This window comes from Branchiostoma floridae, chromosome 4, assembly GCF_000003815.2.
Source record: "Branchiostoma floridae strain S238N-H82 chromosome 4, Bfl_VNyyK, whole genome shotgun sequence".
Classification (NCBI taxonomy): domain Eukaryota; kingdom Metazoa; phylum Chordata; class Leptocardii; order Amphioxiformes; family Branchiostomatidae; genus Branchiostoma; species Branchiostoma floridae.
In genome coordinates this window covers 26,138,671-26,158,207 of record NC_049982.1, presented here as the reverse complement: position 1 = coordinate 26,158,207, position 19,537 = coordinate 26,138,671, and the positions used below count along the sequence as shown (strand labels likewise).

Here is a 19,537-nt window from a genome sequence, read left to right as displayed (position 1 = left end):
CTGTCAAGCCTTGCAAGGACATACAATGAACTTAACATTTAGATATACTTTAATAAATTCCAACCCTTATAAGAGTGGAATCATCGGTCTTCCCCATGCGCCTTAGTGGAACCGTCCACAAGAGCATTGTGGGATACAAAATGGAAGCCTAAAGCCGATATGATTGCAACTTCAGATGCAATCCTGCATTCTTTTGATCGTTTTGGCTTTGCAAAAGAAGCATTTAGCACTTTGGATATCCAGTATACCGTATAGTTCATCACTTGAGCCCATGGCGTGATTTTTAGTCCTTTAAAAACCAGGGAAAGGCTCGAAAGTTAGCTCGGAAAGTAGAGAAGTGTACTGCATTTTTTTCGCTCGCCGCAAACGTTGTAAAAATATTGAAACATTCCCAGAGAGCTTGTTGTCCGGGATTGTTGATGACTTAGCCAGCATCCATCGCTTGTGAGAAAACACGCCAGCATGGACCTGACCGTCTGTCAGCAGCTGGAACAGTTAGTGGAACAGCTGACAACCAGTGGACAGCACCAGCTGGACAAGGCAACTGTCAAAACTCTGAAAAATATCTGCAAGTGAGTCTGTCCTTTCCTACAGTCTTCAGGTCGAGTTATAGTCATTGAGTTGTGATAACTGTAACAGTTGTTTTATTTCTACACTCACGCTAGAGTATCTCAATGTGTATTATTACTGATGATATTATTATGTGCATGTATAATGTTATAATTTGTGGGTTGCCTCGGCCGACTACTCTCTCTCTGCAGACAGGCTGAATAATATAATTGCAAGGAGCTTACAAGTTATAATTTCTATAGGCGAGACTAAATCACAAGGGTCTGGAGTGGCTGCCATAAGCTCTTTCACAGAGCTCACTATGCATGTGCGGGAGACAGGAATCCTGGTAATAATATATCAAAGTAGCCTGGGTGCCATCCTATTTCTACCGGGGCTCCTTACACTCACTTCCCTAAAAAAATGTTTTTTAGGGATAGCGAGTGTAAGGAGCCCCGGTAGAATACGGATGATACTCAGGCTAATATCAAAGTTGAAGGCCCTCAGATGTAAACAGTCTCATCTCGACCACTGTTTTGATTGCCGTATGTAATGGAGTCTGAAAAATGGAAGAATGTTTACTGTCTTGGGCTTTCACCTTTGACATTTTACCCAGAATTCCTGTCTCCTGCACATGCATAGTGAACTCTGTGAAAGAGCTTATTTGGTGCTCACTCAGGTGGCCTCAATACCACAGTAGTTGCCCCGGGCTTGGCCCAAGGGTGTGGCCATAGGACTGTAGGTTTTAATCCAATAACACTGGGAAGAACCCCTTGGTTGCTGCTTGCTTTTGCGTTGTTTACCAATGCTTGAAATGTGAAAAAATAATGCGAATATGTTGAAAACTAGTTACAAATGTTGATCTGAATGGGGGTTTCAAGATCCAGAATACTTACAGTTTGGGTGCCTAAATTACTATAATATACAGTCTTATTAAATTTCATTTACCTCATTCACCTGAATGGGAGACCTGGTGCATCCCTATCTTGTATTCAGCATAAAGAAAGGGTTCAATGTGAGAAAAGGGGTGCGCCACTATTGTGATTGTTATGGTGGTTTAGACCACCACCACCCATGTGTGTAGTGGTAGGGTTTGCTAATGCTTACGTCACGCATGACGTGGTGCCTGTTGTTCACCAGCATGGGTTCCATAATATACTGTAAATGCAGAAATGTTTGCGGTGGATTAATGTTCGCGGTTTTCGCAGTGAACACTTCACCGCAAAATTAAAACCACCGCGAAAATTTTTCTATTATGGTTTTAGACTACAGTCTATGGTGTTACCGCGAACTTAAATCCACCGCGAAAAGTCCTTTTTCCCGTTACCGCGAAATTAAATCCCCGCGAACTTAAATGCAGTTACAGTAGTTGCCAATAGACTGTGTTCCTCGACTATGCGCTCACTGTCGTCTTTGAGTCGTCACCGTACGTGTTCCCTATTGGCGGTGGTAAAACCCCAACGGTGCTGTTTTAATAGCACCGTATATGTCTCTACTACTACTACATTGTACTATTGAATATCAAAAAATCACTCCACATTGCTGAGACATTGTCCACGTTCGTGACCCACAGGACGTCCGATGAGTACGTGAAGCACACGTATCACCTGCTGAACACACAGCTGCAGAAGGACCACGCTGAGATCAGGCTCTCTGCCTTCCAGACCATGGACCAACTCTTCCAGCGGTCCCACGCCTTCAGGGAACTCCTCATAGCAGAGTTTCAGGTAAGTGACAGTAACTTGTGTACCATCAAGGTACAGTCAAACCTGTCTATAGCGGCCACTCAAGGGACTGGAGAAATATGGCCACTATAGACAGGTGGCAACTATAGAGAAAATGTTGATCAATTGACCATGAGCAAGCTACACATGATTTCAGTTCCCACTAATCTTTCTCACCAAGTAACGTTGTCTTGTTGTCCTTGTCAGGAACTCCAAATCCTCACAAACTAAAATTTCAAACTCAGTGCAGGGTGACATAAGGCCTCAGTATGGTTGCAATAGGCAGTGTTTCTGTATCAACGGGACAGGAAATTGTGTGGAAGTGGCCGCGTTGGACAGGTGGCCTCTATAGACTATTTCTTAATCATTACGAATCCAAGGGACCGACAAAAAGTGGCCACCATGGCCAGTGGCTGCAATGCAAAGGTGGCCGCTAATACAGGTTTGACTGTAGTAGTTCGCTCCTATGTTCACTTCTGCTACCTGTCTGGGGTACTGTATATTCATATCTTTTTGTGGTGCCATCAGTTAGAATGGGTTCTAGAGTGCTCGTTTAATGACAACAGGCCCTCTCCAAACCCAACAGAGGGCATTTCAAGTGTTGGAATGAGCACTTGAACCCATTCCTTTGTGTAGGGACCAATCATCGCCCTTGTACAAAATTTGGATGATTCCAGACATTAGATTTAGAGATGTCCCTCTTGATTTGTTGTTATCAACAGTCACTGACTTTACTTTGAATTTAAACCCTCTCAAAATGCAGCAAATGCCATTTCAGTGGGTTAAATTTTCATACTTTCCCGGGGGAGCATGTCGTCAAACCCCATAGAAGGCTTGTGCCTGTGGTGCTTGTCTTGTGCCTGTGGCACCCAATAATCTACAGATTGAAGAACCTCACAACACAAAATCCTGGGTAGGGACATGAGGAGGTCTAGTGGAATAGATGGGTACATAATATTGCTTGCCAGGACCATTTATGGCAAGCATGGGGTCAATATGTTCCCTTTCCTTGTTTGTGTTCATGTGTGCCCGTGTGATTTTTTGTGTGTCCATACTAGTATTTACATGTATTTGAATACACTGTCAAACCACATGTGCAAATGCTACCTTTGAAACCTTCAGGAGTTCCTTGAGCTGACTGTGGAGAGCAACTATGACTTCCCACTGCCTCCTCCCAAGGCGGCGGCAGATAAGCTCAAAAAGCAGGCCCTTCAGGCCATCCAGCGCTGGCAGGACAAGTTTGGGGAGGCCTACAAGAAGCTGACTCTAGGCTATAACTTCCTCAGGTACAACAGAAAGGTGAGAACTTCTCTTCATTCAACTTATATCAGGGTTCTAGTCAGAATTTTATTTTAGTGTAATAGTAATGGCGAGGTTGTGAAGCGACCAATGGTGTGCGTGTGTGCCTGTGTGTGTGTGTTTGTGCGTGTGTGTATGTGTGTGTGTATGTGTGCATGTGTGTGTTTGTGTGTGTTTGTGTGTGTTTGTGCATGTGGTTGTATGTTTGTAGAAGACCCTTCCATGGTTAGGAGATTATGAAAATGTAGGGAAATTTTGATATTCCTAAGGTTTCCCATTAGGGGATTTAATTCCTTTTAAACCACATGAAATTTTGAGGGTCATATCAGCTTTTTCATATTTGATCAGACATTGCCCTACAAGTAAATGTATGTACTATAGCAAAGTACCATTATGCTACGGCATTAAATTACCACTGTAGCATAACGGTACTTTGCTATAATAATACTAGATTTGCTTGTAAAGATGTACAAGCAAAAATCCTGTCATGTACACAGTCAATCAAACAATTCAAATATTTTGTGTGCATTTTCAGGTTGATTTTAACAACATTGCTGCCAGCAGTAATGTAGAGAGGACCAGACAGGAGCAGGAGAGGGCCAGGATTCAGGCTATCAAACTGCAGAGGGCCAAAAATGGACTCAAGGAAATGGAAGGTGAAAAGCATGTGGTTATTCTTCTTGTCTTGCATCTTTGGAGTGTACAGAACATTATGCGAATACAGTGTCATACCCACAGAAGAAAGCACACTTTTCAGTGCAAAATTCTCCAGATGATGTTTTGAGAAAATTTGGTGTCCTCAAAGGACGCAATTGCGAGAACTTAAATTCGAACATCTGAATCTGGTATATGGATATTGATAAGGTATCTGTTATATATGAAGCAACAGATCAAGCGTTGAAATTACACATTTTTACAGGTTCACAATTAGTGAAAACTGCCATATACATCTGACAGATGGCACCATCATGGGACTCGATTCATGGGTTTCATTCGCCCACACATCACCCCCACACCTACAAGTCAGGCTAAAGCAGTGTTGTTTCCCTCTGTTCCAAACTGCAGTACCATAATGGATTACTAGTCTGCGCTTCAGATCCTGAAATAAACAGTACATGTAAATGTTTACTCCTATTGTGTCACGTTACAATAAAGCATGAGCCTGTCTACTAGTGCATTTGCCAACAGATACACATGTCTAGTTTCATCCATTATCTATTAGTGATACATATTTCATCTATATATTTGTTTATTTATTTCAGAAACAAAGCCAGAGATCGATGAATGTTTGACACAGACAGAGTCCTGTTTTCAACTCCTGGTGCCTCGAAATGATGTCTTGGATTTTAACACCACTTCACCCAAGAACGTGGAACAACATACAAACAACACTCTACCCACTACCTCACATGGATCAAAGCAAAGTAGAAAAAAACTGGATGGAAAAGATATCAGTAGCGATACATTTATTCCAAAGGGACAAGCCAGGGGACAGGAGCTGCTTGCAGGGGAAGCTTCACCTGTGCCTGGGGATAGGGGCAGGTTGAATAATGGGGGAGATTCAAAAATGCCTGGACAGGAGGGAGACAGTGGTGAGGACAGTGATGATGAGTTTGAAGCAGAAGAAGAGGATGTGGTCAGGCAACATGGGCTCGGGTCGCACAAGTACAACATCAGCATAGAGTTCAACCCAGGTCAGATATTTGGAAATTATATGTTAAGATGAGCTCATTTTAGACCATTCTTATATAATAGTTGTTATGTGCATGTACTATTGCACTAAGAATATATTTTTTTTAATCATTATCCTTACCATTTCAAATTCCATTTGTATTTTGTCTTTGTCAGCAGGGCTAGCCCTTTGTAATAGCCACAGGCTGGTTTTGTAGCCCTGGCTGTGCATGATCCACTGAATTTGAGCCACACTTTGTGGTTGTGTTATTGCTTGCATCACAGGAACATGCCCCTTGTAAAACAGAATTGAATTCTGATCATGTGTTAATTTGAAGCCAATGGTTGAACGTTGGTTCTGATTATCTGTTTTGTATCTCCACAGATGACTCAGGGATCCGTGAGGACACAGACAATGCTGACATCATGGACACATTACGGGACATGAACAAGCTGATAGTCAGCAGGTTCCTGCCGGCTGTGGGGAGGTGGCTGGAGGTGAGGAGATGGGTCCAGATTCCCTGTCTTGGTATCAGTGGAGTCCTGTGTGGCATAACTGGTAGAGCGCTGGTTTTGAAAGCTTGAAGTTTGTATACGGGAGAGAAACAGTTGTCACTGAGAAGTTCCACATAACAGTTTGGCAATCCGCTTACCGCGTGTGCCAGAAACTGTAGAAGGATCTGAGACTGGTAATTGGACAGTATAACTATGTGAGCTAAAGGAAATCCTAGTGTGACTTTAAGAGTGACTCTAAGAAACTCTCAATTGAGGGACAATTAGTGTGAAATTGTCAGAGGAATGGCCATTAATTTATCAAATAAAAAATAGAAAGAGGACAGGGAGGTAACATGTTTCTTGATACAATCAATGGGAATGGGTGCATCTTGGCCCCATCATGAAACTTTGGGGGGTAATTAAAATGTACTGGTTGTTTGCCTTGTTATCCAGTGATACAGTATACTAAAATGATGAAACTATTTGTGGATTTTCTTCAGGTTTTCTCCAAAGCAGGCATGGAGCAGAAGGAGGTGAAGAGAGCCATCGACATCAAGCGTGCCCTGACGGCAGCCATGGAGAAATGTGCTGACTTGGGCATCCACGCAGAGAACAGGACTGGCAAACAGCAGGGAAGGGAAGGAAGGAAGGGCAGTCAGGACGACAGCAGCGACGATGATTTTGTTGAAGTAGAGGAGAAAGAGGGATACGAACCAAGGATCCCTGATGCTCTTAGAGCAGAGTATGGTATGGATTTTTCATAACTGAAAACAAAATTATGCCAATAATTTATAATGTAAGCCCTAGAACAGTCTTTCCTATTCTTGGATTTTGGAAACAGTGTATCTGTTAAAAGGGAAATGTTTGTGGCGGTTTTATGCTTGCATTTTTCACAGTGACCTCGTCACCGCCAACTTTAAAGGCGAACATTTTTACGGTAAAACCCTGAATAACAGTTTCAACCGCGAGCTTAAAATCAAAGCAAGCACTTCATTTTCCCCCTAATTCAAAGTTAAATCCCTGCAGACATTTCCAATTTAGTACAGTAAAAAAGTGCAGTAAATATTATGTATGTTTGGAAAACATTCATGAGAAAGGAGTTTGTTGAGGTGCTTTAAGTTTGTGGTTAAAACAAATGTGTAGTACAGTAGTAGTACATTTTTGACACCATGATATTTGCGGTGACATGGATTTGTTAGAAATCACAAAAATAAAAATAACAGAAGCACATACACTATCCGGTTTATGATATGTTGACGTCAAATTATATGAGTCATAACAACTAGCTTCTGCCACCATTTTATCCTTGACAATATCTAGTTGAAAAATATTTATTGTTTTCAGGGTTGGAACCGGCTAAGCCAGAAACAAAGACTAAATCTATAGCACCAAAACCCAGACCTGTGCCTGCATCTGCAACTGTTACGTCTGCTGCCACAACTTCGGGGACAAAACCTCCCACCAAAAAGTCCTGGCATCCTCTCTATAGTGAGGACAACAACCCTTCCGACCCGACCTCATACAGCGCAGCACTGTCCACACTCCAACCTAGCCAGGACAACAGGTAATTACTGAAATAGAAGTATTATTTATTCATCAGGGTAGAGATTGTGATCTGACAGTATTGTGAATTTTACTGGTGGATACCGGGATTGGTTAAGGTGGTTTTTCACATACATTTACAAGTATCAGTGTTGAAGTCAGCACCATCTTTGATTTGAGATTGTCTCAAAAGCAAGGATTCTAAACAGACTAGTCATCATTTCTGTCAAATGGGTAAGGTACAAGTCCATAGTTACAGGTCCGTCCATACCTTTACCTGTACCTAAACCTCTGTACCCATACATGTACCTGATGTTCAGTTTAGGTTTGTAGCTCTAGCTGAGACGGTTAAAATGCCAACAAGTTTGGTCACCTGATTTACACATTTCTTGCATTTACTGTGACAATCAGATGTTGTCTAATTTAATTTCTTTTGACTCACCATTTTCAGGGTAGGAAAGAGAAAAGTTAGCTTTGATGCCCAACCGTCTACTTCAGGAGCATCGCCCACCAAAAAAGAACTGTTGGCGAAGGCTCCAGTAGTACCGTTTGGTATGGATCTGTATACATGGGGGGAGAAGGCAAGAAAACCTACAATTGTCAGGTAAGATGCAATTCAAGGTTTTGTATGAACTTAATATGCACATGTACTTTATTGGGGTTGACAAATTGGCATCGATTAATATTCATATTAGTACTTATTAATGATATCTGTGAAATGACCATACTTTACGTTTGAGACTACATTTTGAGCAGCGACACCTAGCTGCAGTGTAAAGAGATCCAGTTAGTGTTGGGCAATGCATGGAAGGTAACAGGCGCATGGTTGTCTCCAGGACAAGTTCCTCTGTCCCAGAAATTTGCTTGTTAGGACGAACAAAAAGTCCACAACATTCGTCCAGAAATCTGAACTTCATGACATGAAACTGTTGAAAATATGTGTTCATAAGCTCAAAATGACAGATGTAACAACCAAAATCAACAAAATGCGTTTCCAAACAAAGAGCGGGACAGAGAAAAAGAGCGGAGACAGTCCGTTTGCTGTTACGTTACTCCAGGTTTTTTTTTTAACCATGAACTATTATGTGAAACAGAAAGTAAAAAAAATGTCTTTCAGTTTAGCTTGTTTATGAATTTACTTTTCTTTTATAGGGATGAGTCTCTGCACAGATTTTGGCGCCCGTCTGACGAGGGTGAAATCGAGGTGAACCATTTGGATCCTTCTAGAGAGCGAACCATCACGTTTGTCGGGGAGTTTGAGCCGGTCAAGTGGACGTGCAAGGCCCCATTGTCCAACGGCAAGCTCTGCCCTAGGATGGACAGACATAAGGTACTTGTGCATCTTGTAGCTGATTGTGCCACCAATACCCTAAAATACATGTTCAACAATTCCTGATTACTTAATATATATATTCAACCAGGCATAAGTATTATCTAATAAACATAGACCTTCATACAAAATGTATACCCTTCTGTTGTTAGGTCAAGGGTTCCAGAAAAGGGTTATCTCATATCCTGGCATCTATTTTCTGCTATCTGCATGTCTGTTGCCTTATGTGAGCTAGTAGACATACATTAGACAGAATTTTAAAGAAAATAGCAAGAACAAATCATCATCATCATCATCATCCAGTCATGCTGGTTGCACAGATGAACATGACTCTCTCCCTCCATCCATCCCTATCCTCCATAGCCTTGAGCAGATCTTTCACTGAAAAGCAAGCGTCTTAATTCGCTAAGTGTGTGTAAATAGGTTTTACATGGTCTTCCCATGCTTGCACCGTCCGATCACTGTGGTAGCATCGGCCCCTTTCCTAAATAAACTTTGAATCCAACGCAAAACCCTTGTGAAATTTTCCACCAAAACAGATGAATTGACAGCTCAAAAATGCTCGAAATAGCGTTTCAGAGGGTCTAGATTTCAAAATTTTCTGGGGGAGCATGCCCCCGGACCCCTACGGCGCTCGTTAGGATTTTCAGGCACAATCGGGGGGACGGAAATTGATTTCGGGCTGGCTACAACCCTGCTTGCACGTCCATGTCCAAGAATAAATACCGGTATTTTCTGGTAGGTATGAGATCTTTGAATTGATTTCTTGTCAAACCTTGTTGTAGTGCCCGTTTCATGGTCCCATCATCCCGAGGGACGAGACAGGGAAACCTGCCAACCCTGAAGATGCAGAAAGGGAGGAGAGGAGGAGAAGGGAACAGCAGTTAGAAGGTTAGACCAATCCTGACTGTCTATCACAATCAATTACAAATGTAGTAGTTCAACCAATGACAGCATGGTAATTAGCGGTTTGGCCAATGAGAGAGTGGCTGCATGTCTGTGAAATATTTGCATTTCTATGTTTCTATTTTGCATTTCTACGTTTTTCAAGGACTTACCAAATCAAATTTTAACTTATTTTGTGATAGTCTGTTGTCAAGAATGACATGTATGGATTAGGAAAATGATTTGCGAAAGTTTTGTTCCTGTTTTCCACAAACTAATAGTTCAAATCTGTCTTCTAGAAACTGAAGTATCAGAGGATTGGAGGGACCCCGAGCTACAGCGGGATATCGCGGCTGCCACTGGCATCTCTATGGGCAATGTCCCGGGACGGGGGAAGGGCAAAGGTAAAGGGAAAGGAAAGGGCAAGAAACTCAGTAACCTCACCGACCTCAAGAAAGTCAAGAACACAACAAGGAGAAGACTGGAAAGGAAGGTGTTCAACAGGTCAGATAACTAACTTCTTGACAAAAAATTGAGACAAAAAATTGAGTAGGTGGCGCTTCTAGGGGCTGCCACGTCATGAACAAGCTCCTGGGCAGCTGTCAGTTTTTATGCGTATTTTAGATTTTAAACTGTTGTGGATGTTCCTAAATGTCGTTATATGTATTTGTGAAGACGTCTAGGCAAGTTTTGGATGCTTTTTTGCCTTGCTGACTGGATGTAACTGCAGAAATTGGACCTATCCACCGGCGACCTTACTACAACAATGGCTTCCAGCGTGTTCAGGTACTCTATGGACTTCATGAGGAGTCTCAAGCCGAGCCGTGTAACATTACGCCCACAGGTCAAGCAACTCCTACGAGACAACGGACTTCTTCGGGGCTCATGCAGGCCGAGAGGCAAGAAAGCCGGTAGGAACTGTTTGCGCAAAATTGAAACTGTTGTAGGAAGGAGAAATGACTTGATTACGTTTCACCGCCCTCCCTTGTTGTCTGCACTCGTTTCCCGCGCAAACCTGACGAGCATCAAAACAGTCAGCAATCACCAGCCCAGCTGTACCACTGCTGTACCGACATTCCTTCTCACCAACCCACGATCTCTTGTCAACAAAATTGACGAATTCCAGGCCGTTCTCACAACCAATAACGTGGATATTGCTGCGGTCTCAGAGTCCTGGTTCATGCCTTCCACACCACAAGAACAACAGTCAATCGAAGGATATACTGTGTTCTCTAAATGTCGCACTGATCGCCGTGGAGGTGGAGTAGCGGTTTATGTACGTGATAGCATACCGTCGCGTGTACTGACTGAGATTACTGTCCCTGAACAGCTGGAATGTATTTGGGTCTACGTGAGACCACACCGCCTGACTCGTCAGTTCTCGTCCATTGCCTTGTGTGCTTTGTACTCACCTCCTCAGTCACCACACGAGGAGGAACTCGTAGAACACATCATTTCAGCGGCAGATCAACTGCGTACAACCTTTCCGAACATCGGTCTCGCCTTCCTGGGGGACTTTAATCATCTGAACATCCACAGCATTCTTCTTGACCGTGAACTTTCACAAGTCGTCCAGACTTGCACAAGAGGCAACGCCACCCTCGATCTCATCGTGACGAACATGAAGACATGCTACAAACCCCCCGAAATCCTCCCACCGATTGGTCTCAGTGACCACTGTTGTGTTTTGTGGCAAGCTCAGGTTAAACTGAAGCAAAATACCTGCACTAAGAAGCTCATTCGTCCCATTCGTGAACCGAATCTGAGTCACTTTGGGAGGTGGATTACTACCCATACTTGGGAAGAGGTTTACGCTGAAACCACAACTGTAGCAAAGGCAGATGCCTTCTACAGCACACTGACGTCTGCCATAGCGGAGTACTTCCCCACCAAGACTGTTAAACAACACCACTGTGACAAACCCTGGATAACTCCCAGGATCAAGCACCTTATACAGCAGAGACAGAGAACATTCACACAAGGAAGTTGCACCGCCATGTCAAAGTTCTACAGAAACAAAGTTCAAAAAGAAATCCGGAAGGCTAAGAACAAGTTCTACACGATCGACATTGAGAGCCGCAAGAAGGACAATCCTAGGGCATGGCACAACGGACTCAAGTCGATTTGTAACATGAACAAGAAAGCCAGTCGGATCTACGCTCCCGGTATAGATCAGAATGACCACGCAGCCGTAGCCAACGCCATTAATGCCAAGTTTGCGGACGTGTCTCAGTCACTCCCGCCATTGGAGCTGTCATCTCTACCATCATTCCTTCCGGCCCAACCGTTACCTGTTATCCAGGAATGGGATGTTTACTCACACCTACGTGCCACCAACACTTATAAGAGTCCCGGACCTGATAACGTGCCTGCCTTCTTCCTCAAGGAATTCGCGTGTGAACTGAGCACCCCTCTGTGTGACTTACTCAACACGTCGCTGAAAGAAGGCACCGTACCCCGTCAGTGGAAAGAAGCCAACGTGGTTCCATTGCCAAAGTCCAGCCCTCCAAACATCGACGAACTTCGTCCTATTTCACTTACTCCAATATTGTCTAAACTCTGCGAACGCTTTGTGACAAATTGGATACTACAAGACATTTCTCCAAAGCTTGATCCCCGCCAGTTCGGTGGAAGGAAGCACAGATCGACAACACACGCGCTGGTCAGTTTAGTGGACTTCCTATACAAATCCACTTCAGTGTCAAAGTCCATCTGCACCCTTGTTACCACCGATCTGTCCAAAGCTTTCGACAAAGTGGACCATACCATTGCCATTCGTTCCCTACTCGATCTTGGTGTTCGGCCCTCTGTCATCCCTTGGATTTGTAGCTTTATTACCGACAGACGTCAGAGAGTGATGTACCAGGGTGAACCCTCGGACTGGCTCTACCTCAGCTGCGGAGTAGCTCAAGGAACTCTTCTTGGACCTGTTATTTTCATGGCATTAATTGATGGTGCTCTACGCGATCTCGCCAACCGTTGGAAGTTTGTCGACGACATGAACATTGCACAGACCCGGTTAGTACGTCAGCCATGTACGCTGCAACCTACTTTGGACAACCTTACCACATGGGTCAGCGACCACAAGATGGCATTGAATCCAAAGAAATGTTTCGTACTCCGTGTGTGCTTCATGAAGACACGCCCCCCTCCGCAACCACTGATGATCAGTGAACAACCCCTGAAGTGCGTACCACACGTCAAAGTGCTGGGTCTGACTGTGCAAAATGACTTGAAATGGGACATTCAAGTCGGTAACATGCTCACGTCAGCCAACAGGAGATTGCACATGATTCGCCGGCTCAAGCGTTTTGGTGTGTCTGTCCCAGACCTTAAGTCAGTATACACGTCGTATGTGAGACCCGCGCTTGAGTATGCGGCACCGGCGTGGCACTCGTCACTCACCAAGGTCCAAACAGCAAAACTTGAAAGAATTCAAAAGAGAGCTTGCAGGATTATCCTCGGAACTCAATATACTGACTATGCTTCGGCACTCTCCTCACTTGACCTCAACACCTTAGCAGACCGACGGATGAGTATCTGCACTACATTCGCGGAGTCGTTACTACGGTCAACAGAGTTCCGGGACTGGCTCCCCCCATCCAGACAGCAAACGATGGGACGTACCACTCGCAGTTCTGAGAAACTGGACACTCCATTTTGCCGAACTAACAGACATAAGAACTCACCGATACCATACCTGGTATACTTACTGAATAAGTAATTACTCATTAGAAAGCGCTTCTGATATGTTTATTACTCAGTAATGATACAGCGTTTGTATGGCAACTTGATATTTTATACTTATTATAAATTTTAAGACGAATACCCTACAATATTCTAGTAAAGAATTGCTTGTAGGACATTATGTAAAGTTTTTAATAGTGTGCCCGTTCTTTTTACTACAGCTGTTTGTATTATGTGAATGTCGACGCAATTCAGCTATCAGCTGCTATGTCGTACATGTTGCAATAAAACTTGTCAACTTGTCAAAACTTGAGACAGCAATGTTTTATCTCTTTATTGAGATTTACCACATTTGTAGAAGGTTTGGCATAACGGGTGACTATCACCTTTTCAAGATGTCAACCCAGAGACTAGACTAAAGGTTTCATCCACTCACATCAGGGATGGAACCCTAATTGATTAATCTTTTTGATAAGTGTAGGGGATTCTTTAACATGCTTCAGATGTGGCTCTTTGCAAACATGGGACCTTCGGTAACAAGACCGCATTGCCACCTTAAATGTGGGATTTTTGCTACAGACTGTTATCGTCTGCTTTTTTTCTGTGTGACATGTCCCTGTGCCATAAATGGCAAGCAATCCGGCAATTTTGCTGCATGGATCAAACTACGTGTATCAATGGGTGGGGGGTTGATCCCATTTACTTTATTTAGTGCCATTGTAATGAAGGCCTGAATGCCCTTTTATGTAAAGCATAATCGGACTGTTTCATCCCACGTAATTCACAGCCAGCCCGCTCAAATTTATTATAGTGTGTAATCAGTGATGATTTCTTTGTATAGTGTAATGGGCGTATGAATTTAGCGTAAAGCAAAGTTAGCCTGCAGAATCTAAAATAACTAGCTACTGCTTTCCTGAATTTAGTGTAGAAAATAACTCAGTTGACTACGTACAGCCCCATACAGGCCCTTAGATATAGGTAGACAGTGTTCAATAGTATTAACATTGTTACTTGTGTTGTTTACATTTCCAGTGGTTCAGTCAAGAGGGTTGCAAGTGAAATGAACAGGCTGGACCAGCGACGTTATAACGACAAGTTTGGCAACCAGTTCAACTATGCCCTCAACTGACTGCTATAGTAACAACACATCAAAGATTGCATACAGGGCTGTCTACAGCTTTAAATCTTTTTCCTTCCCACTATTTGTTTGAAAGCCTACTCTCTAAGCAGAGGTTAGACTCTGGCTTTTTTTGCAACGCAGCCGGAGGCTGCTTTGCTTTACGACCAGTCTCAGATAGGCTGAATGCATGGGACATGTCCGGCATGCATGCAACGAGACCACATGGTGATCCCTGGGACAAGATGTCCTTGTACACATTTGCAGCATCATACTTTGTGACCTAACTAAACCAACTAGCCATGAACGTTTCAAGCTGCAGAAATGTGACAAATGGATAAAGAAATGCCACAAATATGCTTGTGTCCGAGGCACACGACTGAGTTCTGAAAACGGAGACAGCTATTTCTATGGTCTGTATATTTATACTGTCCTTGGAGAGATGAAAGTGACATAATTGGTGATGACACTTGTGCTCGAGATGCTTTTATTGCAAAAGAGGATCTTTTTGACTATAGCCTTGCACAGCATGTAAACTGCACATCAGAAATAGAACAAGCCATCATGCAAGTTCGCCTGCTCTCAAATGATATTTCTGCTATTGCTGATACTCCAAATGTGACTCATCAGCAACTGCAAACTAACCATGACTTTGACACTGAAGAGCTATATCTTGATCAAATAGAACAATTTACAGCACAATGAAAACTCTGTAGTTATCCCTTTTCAGCATAGAATAAAGATCTATCAAAGACTTCTACATTGCTTTGGCTAGAATGATTCATGTGTGCAGAATAGTCTGAAGGAAGTGACCTTGGTGATGCTTTGTGCAAGTGTGGAAACAAGAGTAGAAATCAGCAAGGACCAGTCTTTGATTATTTCTAGAGCTAAAATTATATACACTCGCAGGCACTTTTCTCCCAACAACTTTTGCCCACCACGATGTCTTAAAGTCGCTCAGCAATGCCTCATGAATGCAGTTATTTTTAATTGTACAGTCATTTATCTCATGCTTTCTACAGTACCCTCAGGTATTATGAAAAAAAGAAATTTTATTCAACATTCTTTCAGGTCTGTCCTTGGTACTGAATGCTGATCACAACAACATTTCCATGTACCAGTTTATAGGGGTGTCCAATGAAAGACAAGCACAGCCATGATAAAAGTGAGACATCTTGCCTCAGCCCTTTATCTTTTTGTCCCCGTTAACGTATTCAAAGATCACAATATCGTAATACTGAAACAGAATGTGTGTGTGGGAAAGGAGTTTCTCAAACGCCAATCACAGAAAATACTGCAGCCCACAAACTATGCCTGGACTTTTGGTATCTGAATAAAGTCAGACTGCTCCACTGTGATAACTGTCCAATTCAAGTTAACACTGTATTGCATTACTGCACTAAAAGTCCCTGGTGCAGTCTTCCACTCAATCCAAGTAATCTGCAGAAGTATCAACACAAAACCTTACTTTCATTTCCTCTGGAAGTAAAACTCTAACATACATCTAGGGTAAACTCAAAACAATAAATGTCAAAATAATGCCACAGTTGATAGTCACAGATATTTTATTCCAATCCCATTGAGAGTAGGCAACATGTGTACAATCATATTTCAATAGGATCCTTTTTTAATATCATATGTCATTGATTACTTTATAATTTTGATCCCCACTGCCACATCAAACTGAATGAGTCTGGAATGTTAGAAGTACAGTCCTACAGTTGTTGCAGTTTGGCTTAGTTGTACAGTTGTAAAAGTCTGATCTCATAACCCTGTCATTGTCGTTATATTCAGTATGCAGTACTAAAGCAGTAGTTCTCTTTAATCATTGAAACTAAGCAGATCATCTTTTCGTAAAGCAATTTCTCCTTGCAATACTTGCAGACGACCGTCCCTTATAATTCTTCTGTAGGACAGTCTTACAGCCAATACAGGTGCTGCATTTTTTCACAAAGCCAGCAAGGGCGCTGATCTTTGAGGAAACGACAGTCTTGCTCAGGGTGTGCTCCCCCTCTGGTAAGGCAGTGGACAAAATGGTCAAGACTCTGGAAGATCATAATCTTGACATGCAAACAATAGCAGATACTACTGTAACAGTACCCTCTACAATCCTTTCTCTATCTAATGTTGTTACACATGCACACACAGTATAAAGCTTTTCTGACACTTACTGAGTAGTACAGAGGTGGCCTTGGACTCTCCCAGGATTGGCTCAAAGATACGGAGCACAGGTTTGGACAGCTGTTGGTCAAGGTAGTACTTAGTGTTGATGGGGATGTTGTTCTCCAGCACATAGATGGGGTCCTGTTTGGACACGGGAGGTAAACCCAATTAGTACAGTTGCTTTTACAACATGGTAAATACAAATAGTGTTCACAGTGCACAAACCATTCCCCAATGTTGTTGTACTGCTGATGTTACCTCAGACTTCATGTTTGCTGCTGTTCCCTTGGCTGCAGCGATGATGACATACAGAACACGGTCCCCCAGGAGTCATGTATTACTCTGTAGATGCACTTGGCCAACCCTACTGCAGAAGTTTACCATTCACCTGATACTTAGTATGTCCTTTTGAATCCTAAGGAAATCCAAGCGAGCTCGAGTGAGTGAGTGAGTGAGTGAGTGTGATGTATTGCTTGTTCTGTATGCTAGTATATTATACCTTTGCACTGAAAGTGAGCATGAGACTTTATCGTTCAAGGGAAACAAGGCCTATTTCAAAAGTTATTCCCTTGGAGCAAACTTCTGAGAACAGCAAAACAGTTGTGCCATTAAAAGTATGTAATTGCACAGATAAATTTCGCTAATTTAGTCTAAATACATTTCGAAGACTTAAAAGTGACAATGACATAAGTTTACAAATTCACATCTTTCAAATACCTTTGTATTGGAAAACAATGGTTTTGTTCTATTCAACTGAAGGCACATTAATTCAAGGGATTCGGGGAGTACTAAAAGAAAATGTGACACAGTTAATCATTATGCACTCTTTCCATGTCTGTCAAGTGTTTTTGAATGATAATTACATCATGTTACATCACTTAACATAATCTAAACATTTCTTGTAAGTGTTCTAGACTTGGCTTCAAAATCCTTTCAATCAATGTCTTTCAGAATGTGTTGATGAATCAAACACCCATACTAGGTTATATTTAATGAAATTGAATAAATTGATTTCCTTACTGAATTCCAAAATAGCCCCCAAATTGGAGGTCTCAAAAAAACACCCCCAGTGCAAAAGAGTGGTGACTGTCTATCAGTCTAAAACAATCCCTTGCAAAATGGACAATTCAAAAATTATCTCCCAAATCAATCGTAGTTGAAAATGCTTTTAAGTTTGCTTGTCCTCCATTTCATCCTCTGAATGACATGCAGTCAGCCAATAACCTTCTCTAGACTCAACTGTGTTACCTATACAAATTCAGTACACCAGAAAACAAAATCAAGAATGCTGACGCTTTGTTACTACTTTAAGAAAGATGGAAACAAACAAACCGTTTGATGAGAGACTTTTTCCTGGCTTGTTGGTCCGAGTTCTTTCCTCTTCTATTCATCTAGGCAAAAGCCCAAATGGAGAGTCGCGTTCAGCACCAAGGCCAGGGCGGTGCAATCAAAACATATCGATGTGGTGTCAAAAGTATCCCATGGTAGGCGCCTATCCTACATGTAACCAACGCCATTTTGAAGTTGCTTGTGATATGAAACATTTAAGTTTACAGGCAGACTAAACTTGACCGTATATAAGCCAAGTCACACCAAAGACTTTGTAACATACTGTACCTTCTCGGTTTTTCCTAATCTAACGTAGTGGATTCTTGATGGTTGACTTGTGGGCAGGAGGTTCGAAGCATTTTGTCAGCAATTTCGCCAGCCACCCACGGTGCAGGGCTTCCCCTAAATGTTCGCCAGTTCGGTTTCATAAACAATTTGTTTACAAAGGTGAAAGGTCAAATAAAAGGAAATGGTAGACGGGTTGGTTGAGAATGTGCATTATCATATAGCCAGGCGCCGCGGACCAATCAGAAGGCCCCGTTCCACGTTGGTTATGACGCCGTAACACGGAGATTCAGACCAATCAGGGGAGCGATACCCACCTGCCTGGCCTGAATCTACGTGTTACGGCGTCATGCGTCAGCAGAAAGGAATGCTTTGTACAGTGTGCAGTCCATGTTAGAGTTAATCCAAACATTATTACTGTTCACATTCCTTCAAATTTATTGAATATGTACAACTATAACTTAGGATTGAATAGCAACACACTTGTCCCAGCAGAAGGGAATTTGTCATTATGTCAAGCCTTGGAAGTCTTGAATAAAGGATGTACACATCCATTGGCATAATACCGGTCGGTTTACTGCAATTTCTCAAGCAATGCTAATTTGGCAAATGATCAACGCATCATTTTCTCCAGTTACATGTTGCTGTTACAGCTTACCTTTGCGACTTCTTCTGTGTAAATTATTTTGTCTCTCTGGTCCTGCTAAAAACATAATATCGTAATTGGAACACACCGCGGAATTGCACGGAGAACGGGCGCGTGGTTGGAAGGGGGTGCACTATACCGGTCGAACGAAACACGACACAATTAACTGCCGCTATGTACCTTTATTCATCCTCTGTTGTTCCTTTCTTTCCTGTTAGTAGTTGCACAAAACAAAAATCTGCATGAGCATACAAAAAGTCATGAGAAAATGGGCGTATACTGCGAGAATTTTCATTTAATTTTGGTCCGTCACAACCGCTATGACGTAAAACTTTACTGCTGGCCGTAGCATTAAAAATGGCGGGAAAATGGCGGCGTACGTTCAATTTGACCCATTCAGCCGTAGATCCGGGCGATAATGCAACGGTTCCTCACACTTTTACACGAGTTGTAGGTCACCAAAAGAAATTCAAGATTGCTGTTGAATCATGCTCGTCTTGTGCCGTGAGCACATGTGATTATTATCTACAAATCTGGCGATGAACGTGACAGTGTGTTTGTCCCACGACGAGCTCGCCTGCCCCGAAAATGACCTGAAAACTTTTGGCCTTGTTGTCTTCGAATGCATTGTTATCGATACTTTGTAAATTATGTATTGGACACCTAGATGTCTGAAGTGTGCATACCTCAGAAATAGCTATTGTTGCATGTGTAGATCTCTTTAAGTTCCACTATTTTAATCGACCGGTATAAGGCTTATGACCGGGTATTATGCCCATGCATGTTATTATTATAAAGGAATTTGTTGCTTAAAT

General features: G+C 42.5%; 1 protein-coding gene and 1 long non-coding RNA gene across 2 annotated transcripts; one reads left to right on the top strand and one right to left on the bottom strand.

Moving 5' to 3' along the window:
- The first annotated feature begins 114 nt into the window (after window positions 1–114).
- Window positions 115–14,366, top strand: LOC118414169 (UV-stimulated scaffold protein A-like). The gene is made up of 13 exons (XM_035818023.1): window positions 115–572; window positions 2,123–2,276; window positions 3,396–3,572; window positions 4,108–4,228; window positions 4,835–5,266; window positions 5,629–5,741; window positions 6,239–6,485; window positions 7,083–7,302; window positions 7,732–7,884; window positions 8,433–8,610; window positions 9,396–9,501; window positions 9,795–9,999; window positions 14,215–14,366. The coding sequence occupies exons 1-13, from the start codon at window positions 463–465 to the stop codon at window positions 14,309–14,311; spliced, it is 2,313 nt and encodes a 770-aa protein (XP_035673916.1). The 5' UTR covers window positions 115–462; the 3' UTR covers window positions 14,312–14,366.
- A 1,480-nt stretch (window positions 14,367–15,846) lies between these two features.
- LOC118414715 lies at window positions 15,847–18,212 on the bottom strand. Its single transcript, XR_004831016.1, has 4 exons — window positions 18,080–18,212; window positions 17,795–17,959; window positions 16,471–16,603; window positions 15,847–16,312 (listed from the first exon to the last, which is right to left on the bottom strand). It is a non-coding gene; the product is annotated as an uncharacterized LOC118414715 (long non-coding RNA).
- Window positions 18,213–19,537: the final 1,325 nt, after the last annotated feature.

Coding starts and splice junctions, on each gene's coding strand:
- LOC118414169 (XM_035818023.1), top strand. CDS start 463: ATGGACCTGACCGTCTGTCAGCAGCTGGAACAGTTAGTGGAACAGCTG. Junction 7,885..8,432: donor AGAAAACCTACAATTGTCAG/GTAAGATGCAAT, acceptor TTTCTTTTATAG/GGATGAGTCTCTGCACAGAT. Junction 10,000..14,214: donor GAAAGGAAGGTGTTCAACAG/GTCAGATAACTA, acceptor TTACATTTCCAG/TGGTTCAGTCAAGAGGGTTG.